Source organism: Octopus bimaculoides, chromosome 9 (assembly GCF_001194135.2).
Source record: "Octopus bimaculoides isolate UCB-OBI-ISO-001 chromosome 9, ASM119413v2, whole genome shotgun sequence".
In the NCBI taxonomy this organism is placed as follows: domain Eukaryota; kingdom Metazoa; phylum Mollusca; class Cephalopoda; order Octopoda; family Octopodidae; genus Octopus; species Octopus bimaculoides.
This window is the reverse complement of record NC_068989.1, coordinates 41,278,411-41,286,099: the sequence shown is the minus strand read 5'-3', so window position 1 is coordinate 41,286,099 and position 7,689 is coordinate 41,278,411. Positions and strand designations below refer to the sequence as shown.

Genomic DNA, 7,689 nt, shown 5'->3' with positions numbered 1-7,689 from the left:
TTAGGAAGGGCATCCAGCTGTAGAAACTCTGCCAAATCAGATTGGAGCCTGGTGTAGCCATCTGGTTCACCAGTCCTCAGTCAAATCGTCCAACCCATGCTAGCATGGAACGTTAAATGATGATGATGATATATATATATATATATGTATGTGTGTTCACATCCCCATCACTTAGCAGTTTGGCAAAAGAAACCGATAGAATAAGTACTATGCTTACAAAGAATAAGTCCTGGGGTCAATTTCTTTGACTAAAGGCGGTGCTCCTGAATGGCCGCAGTCAAATGACTGAAACAAGTAAAAGAGTAAAAGAGAGAGAGAGAGAGAGAGAGAGAGAGAGAGTATATTGAGTCTACACTGCAGGGTGGTTGGTATTAGGAAGGGCATCCAGCTGTAAAAACCCTGCCAAAACAGACACGGTAACCTGAGGTAGTCTTCTACCTGGCTGGCTCCTGTCAACCATCCTACTCATGCATGGAAGACAGATGTTAAACGATGGTGATGGTGACTGTAGGAGTATAACTGATTTATTGCACATAAATTTTATCGACAAAATATGGACTCCCTGTTCACACCCAAGAGCCCTCTGGACCCTGGTTAACAACCACTGATTTAGATAATAACTGTTTCTTAATTGTAACCCAGTCATTAAATTAATTAAAACACATACCAGGTGTAGATTATGTATGCTGAGAGAGGAGGTATATTGAAACAATGTGACCTCTCCACAAAATTGCTGACATAACCTTAAGCAATCTTTTCCAAGTTTGTGGTAACAGACTGTGATATTTTGATTTGTTTTCAATATTTCATTATAAGTATAGCATACTGGGCAAAATGCTTAGTGGTATTTCATCTGTCTTTACATTCTGAGTTCAAATTCCATCGGGGTCGACTTTACCTTTTATCCTGTCATGGCCAATAAAATAAGTACTATTTGAACACTGGAATCGATGTAATCAATTGACCCCTCCCCTAAAATTGCTGGCCTTGTGCCAAAATTTGAAACCAATATTTTATTATAAGTAACAATTTTTGGGCCTAGTAGACTTAGGCTCATTCATCTCCTTAAGCTACGATTCTTAGTCTCCTATCCATAATATGACTGCATTAGACAATGTAATTTTTTTATTTATTTTCAAATACAGAAGTGCATCTTATGCACCAGTGAATATAATTATTGATATTTTCTTGATAGACTATTAATAAAGATTACCAAATATGTCACAAATAATATTGTGAAGACATCACTGGGTATACTGTTATAACAACATTGTCTTTTTTTATTTACTTATGCAGGTCTTGCTCTATGTCTTCATTTGCTAATGACTGGGGTAGTAGTGAAGTCTCGCGGGTAAGTTACATGCATAGCCATTCACTTACACCAGCACACACACACACACACACATACACACACACACACACACACACACACACACACACACACATTTATAATCTTCAAGCAGGTAACGTAAATCACATTGTTCGCACTCCATAGAATTCAAGAAAGTGTGTCTAAATAAATTCTTAAAGATAAAAAGCCAAATTGACCTCAACAGGATTTGAACCCAGAATGCAAAAAGCTTTTATACATTAATAATTTGATATTCAATTAAATTGTAGTCATACAGAAAGAATAATAATATATTATTATTCTTGTGAAACGCAGTGAAATTCCTAGTGAAGCTGAAGTTTATGAACCTCAGTCTGCTGGCTTCCTTCAGTAAGTAAATAATTTACTCCTTTCCATTAAGAACAAAGCCAATCTCTGTAGTAGGGGAGTGATATAGCAAACATGGCCAACCACCAGAGTAGTGAAAGGACTTGTGCCTTTATAACAGCATAAACTATAATTAGTCTATGTAAAGGTATAAAATTGTAGTCATACACAAAAAATAATAGTATTTTATTATTCTTTGTGTATGACTACAATTTAATTGAATATCAAATTATTAATGTATAAAAGCTTTTTGCATTCTGGGTTCAAATCCTGTTGAGGTCAATTTGGCTTTTTATCTTTCTGGTAGTGGTGGGGTGAATTGATAAAATATAGTCCATGTCTAGTACTGGGGTTGATTTACTCAACTGTGCCCTTCCTATAACTTTTAGTCCTATATTGATGATAGTAAGAAAGACTTCTTGGCATGCAAGGTATGAACCTGGAGTGCCTGTAACAAGCTTCACAACATCTGGCAATCATATAATCATAGAGTCAACAAGGCTTGCCTTCTTAAGGGCATGTGTAGGGAGCATTCTTGTAGGGAGCATTCTTCTTTTCCTGGAGCCAAAATTTGGACTCTGAATACATCACTAGGGAATTCTAGGGTTTCACTAGTTTCAAGCCTGCCCTGATGGTATGTCTTTCAGGTTTCTCATGTGGATTCAAAATTTCTCGTGGAATGAGCACAAGACCAAAGAAATAATTTATGGGCACATGCTGTCCATTGCTCCCATTACTGCTCAATGCAGGGTAGTTTTGCTGGCCACTGTTATCATGCTGAATACTAGATGTTATATTTTTGAGACTTCCATATCCTAGTAGAAGACTATTTAACTTTACTGATGTTAGTATCAGAAACTTACATAAAATCAAGGACCAGCTGAAACTGAAAGGGGTCAGCAATTCCGGGTGTAATGAAATGGTTATGGCCATTGAAAGATGATGAGGAAACTTTTGGACTTGTGCCAGTATTAGAAATCAATAATGGATCAAAGTCATTAATATATTCAATGTCCAGTATTTAGAACAAAACTATTCTCTTGCTGAAAAGTAAAAGGGATTTTAAAGGAGTAGCTCTGTGTGATAAGAAGCTTGCTTCCCAACCACATGGTTCTGGGTTCAGTCTCATTGTGTGGTACCTTGGGCAAGTGTCTTCTATTATAACCTCAAGGTGACCACAGCCTTCTAATTGGATTTGGTAGACGGAAATTGAAAGAAGTCAATCATATATATATATTTATATCTATGTGTGTGTCTTTGTATCTCAGTTTGTCTCCTACTGCTTGACAACTGATGTTGGTGTGTTTGCATCCCTGTAACTTAGCAGTTCGCTAAATGAAACCGATAGAGAAAGTACTGAGGTCAATTCATTCAACTAAAAATTCTTCAAGGTGGTGCCCAGCATGGCCACAGTCTAATGACTGAAACAAGTAAAAAATGATAAAAGCTGTAAATATTAATTCTCATTAGAATCAGTAATGGATTGCACCAAGAATGGATTGCTTCAAGAGCATTAATACTAAATTAACTGGAGGAATATTTCCAGATTCTACATGAATTGATGACTTAGCTTATAAAAATCTCAAAATTCTTTGATCAAACTGTGTGTCATTCATGCATGACAGCTTATATCTAATTAAGAACATGGACCAAAATTAACACTAAAAATACAAAAAAAACAAAACAATTCAGATTTACAAATTAACAACATTAATTATGAACAGAATACCTTCAAAACCATGAAATTTAATTTTTTTTTTCCAAATAAATTTTTTTACCAGGCTTATTTGATCAGTTAACTGTAAATAATTTTTTAAATTGATATAATTTAACTTCAGTTTGCTTTTCTAAGCTTCTTTTCACTTCAATCGTTTGTATGTAGATTTGGTTTTTATGCATAATACGAAGCAAAATATTCTTCTTTGCTTGAACTTATATTGTTAGAGTATTTTTAATTTGATTTGGTGCCATTTAAAAACCTCTCTTTATTGAGAAAAGAAAAATAGAAAAAAGTTACCAAACTTATTGTAACGCGCTTTTATTATTCTCTCCGGAATTCTTTGTGTTGCTAATTAGATGGGTTTTTTTTTTGCTACTTTCTTTAATTTCTCTATTGTTTCTGTTTCGAATAAATAACGATAATCATAACAAAGAGGAAGAAAAAAAAAGCATTAAAAAAAAACTATCATGAAGAAGCTAATCATAATAATGATAATAATAACGATAAAAATTACTTTTGTGTGCTAATTAGTATGTAAAAGTGCAGACAGATTTTGATGGTTGTGTTCCCCTACCACCACAAAACAGTGCGTGGCTCGCCAGGTGTCACTGTATGAACTCCTCAGCCTTGAGAAGAGAAAAGAAGTGTGCTGCATCGACGTGAGCCGACCAGAAAACTCACACTTTGAGTTTAATGTGGAAACCACTGAGCAGGGACATGTGCTGATTAATGAGGCTCGAGGCCTTGAAATCAATCCAGGAGACAGGTAGACTCAATCTCCATTTAACTGGTTCTTTCTATCTTAAAACATTTGTTGCATATTTACTGTAAAGTTCGCATGACGGTCTGTAAAAGAGATTTCTATATTGTTTCTTATCATGTTTTCTTGCTTTACCTTTTTCTTTTTCTTTTAATTTTCCTATTTTATGTTTGAAGTAAATTTTCTTTTGATTTCTGGAAACCTTGTTGAGCTGAATAGTTAATAGTATTTTTTTTATGTTGGAAATATATTTTGAAGGAAGAAAAAAAGAGAAAAAAAAAAAGAAATTAAAAACAGAAGAATCCAATTGTTGTATTTTTATTGTTGTTAGTTTTCCAATAACTATCTTGCCTTTTTCTGTTTATTTTTTTAATTTACTTAAATTTGCTGTGATGTCTGGATTCCAAAACATGAAGGATACTCGAAGTAAATGGTGTATACATATGCAATGAAAACGACTTGAAACAAGCAACAAAGAACTGTGACTGGTTAAGGATGGTTGTGGTACGCAGTGAAATTCCTAGTGAAGCTGAAGTTTATGAACCTCAGTCTGCTGGCTTCCTTCAGTAAGTAAATAATTTACTCCTTTCCATTAAGAGCAAAGCCAATCTCTGTAGTAGGGGAGTGATATAGCAAACATGGCCAACCACCAGAGTAGTGAAAGGACTTGTGCCTTTATAACAACATAAACTATAATTAGTCTATGTAAAGGCATAAAATGCCATCTTTTATCCTTAACCCTTTAACTGCAAAATTAAATTTCATGGTTATTTTAGTAATGGGTAAAGATCCCCTTCTGTCATGAATGACTATGGTATTGCACCTAGAAAGTTAACCTTTGAGGCACAAGTCCAAGCAAAGTTGTTTATGAAAGACCAGCAGTCTCCCATGCATACCAACTTCCCCTCTCCACACCACTGGTGTTATCCAAAGCAAAAGCAATGGCCGAAACAGCTTGGCATTAGTGACATTACAACTCATTTCTACATTTGAGTGAACTGGAGCAATGTGAAATAAAAGTGTCTTGCTCAAGAATACAACACAAAGCCTAGTCTGAGAATTGAACTCACTATCTCATGATTGTGAGTCCAATGCTCTAACCACTGAGTCATGCATCTTCACATTATTCCAGTAATAATGTTAAATATCTACAGATAAGGTTTAGCAATAGGAAAGGACATCCAGCCATAGAAAATCTGCTTCAACAAAGTCTGGAAAACTGGTATTAGAAGATGATGATGATGATATATATAAAATGTTAATCTTAGTAAGATTTGTAGCAAACTGCCCAGAGACATTTTTATACTACTGCTATCAATTATGCATGTATTAATTAATTAATTAATTAATTTGTTTATTTTCAGTGAAAGTAAAAATCTCAAAAACCAGACCAGTGAATTGAAATCAAGGGTGAGTGAGTTCAGTATTTCTATATTCTCTATTATGCAGTTATTTATAAGAACAACCTCAGACCTTTTCCTTGAAGTATGCCTCAGCAAAATGTACAGTGGGTTAATTGAAATAATTGAGATAGAACTAATTAAAAGTGAACACAGTTTCTTAATTAATAATTACTGATACATTATTTCATGTGATTACATCAATTTATATTTAATTACCAAATGATAAATATGCCACCAGGTAACGACATTATTATAATGAATGTTTCCTTTACATTTTCTTTCTTTGTTTATTCTTAAAATACATATTTTCTTGTTTTTTTTTTTAACTTCCTTATTAACAAATACATCTTGTTGATCAGTTCTGTGTTTCCTTTTTACAAACTCTTTTTGGTTGATTTATTTTATTCTTTTTATTTTTGCAGCTCTTTGTTTGAACATTATTATTATTATTATCATCATCATCATCATTATTATTATCATTATTTGTAACTACCCTTTTGTCTTTCCTCTTTGTGATGTCGCCCCATTTGTCACCTTTGTGGTAAATTAAAGAAACAATTATTGCTGCTGCTGCTGTTAATACTACTACTACTACTACTACTACTACTACTACTACAGCATTCATAAGGGGTACCAAATGCATGAATGAAGCTTAAGTAACAGTTTGTTCATTACAGTGGTTTATATGAAAGAGACTTCTAACATTGAGTATCCAATGGGAAACAAACCCACAACTCCTAGCTGATGTCTTGATACACATTCATGGAATTATCACTCATATTGCCAGTATATATATATATATATGTGTGTGTGTGTGTGTGTGTGTGTGTGGGAGTAAGCAAATTAGACAGGTCAATATATAAAGTATATTAAATACATGAAATACAAAATATGTATGTATGTATGCATATAAAAAGGTCCAACTTACACAGAGTACAAACGGTATACAAAACTAAAGAAAATTAATGATATAGAAAATTAAATGATATAAAAAAATTTAATTTAATTTAATTTTCTATATCATTTGTACTCTGTGTAAGTTGGGTCATTTTATATGTATACATATATACATATTTTGTATTCCATGTATTTAATATACATTATATATTGATCTGTCTAGTTCACTTATCCTCATATTTGCTTCTATACTTGCTCAAGTGTGAATATTTTGAGCACTACTAAGTGTATTCTATATAGAGAACATCTCGATCTCATCTATGAATTATATTTATGTACATATATATGTATATATATATATATATGTATAATATATGTATATATATAAGTATATATATATATATGTATATATATATATGTATAATATATGTATATATATGTATATATATATATATGTATATATATGTATATATATATATATATGTATATATATATATGTATATATTATATATGTATATATATGTATATATTATATATGTATATATATATATATATGTATAAAGTTAATTGCAGAATGAAACCGTTAGGTCATCGACTCGAAAAGCCGTAGCCCAACATTGACCACATATAAGAAGTACAACATAGACCACAAAAACCAAATTAGTAAAGGGAGGTCAAAATTTTTATACATAAGAATAAAAATCGATTAAAAATACAATAGAATAATATAAATAAATAAATAAACAGCGATTAAAAATTGATCAAAAATATTAGAGACTGGTACAAATACAGTAGAATAAAAGTATATATATATATATATACAGAAAAAATATATATAAAAAAAAATAATACATAGCGAGACGTAGCACAACTGTTCATTCGCTGAGGCCAATAAAAAAAATTCAAGACAAGTAGTACGAAAGTTCAACTACCTCCCTCATGACAGCAAATTTAGTAGGTAAAATTCAATTTCATAAACAGGAATACCGAAGTGCACGGGACAAAACAACAACAGAACATCCTAAGTGTGGCAAAGTAAAATCCAAGTTTCACCATTCCGCAGGTAACATCAGTAAAGTCAAACCATAAACATCATTTATAGTGGATTACGAGTATAGGTGGAACACAAACACAGAACACCTATGGCCATTTCGGGGGTATATCACCGTATTTAATGCACAATAGAGCACAA

General features: G+C 32.6%; 1 protein-coding gene across 6 annotated transcripts in view; it reads left to right on the top strand.

The window, feature by feature from the left end:
- Window positions 1-7,689, top strand: part of LOC106871175 (uncharacterized) — a 181,712-nt gene that overhangs the window by 90,249 nt on the left and 83,774 nt on the right. For all 6 annotated transcript variants that reach the window (XR_008264888.1, XM_052970651.1, XM_052970653.1 and 3 more), the window contains exons 7-10: window positions 1,297-1,351; window positions 4,025-4,203; window positions 4,614-4,763; window positions 5,562-5,607. Coding sequence is in view for 5 of the 6 variants with exons in the window: in XM_052970651.1 (XP_052826611.1) it covers window positions 1,297-1,351; window positions 4,025-4,203; window positions 4,614-4,763; window positions 5,562-5,607 (430 nt within the window). In the remaining variant the exon portion in view is untranslated. The remainder of the gene's footprint in view (window positions 1-1,296; window positions 1,352-4,024; window positions 4,204-4,613; window positions 4,764-5,561; window positions 5,608-7,689) is intronic.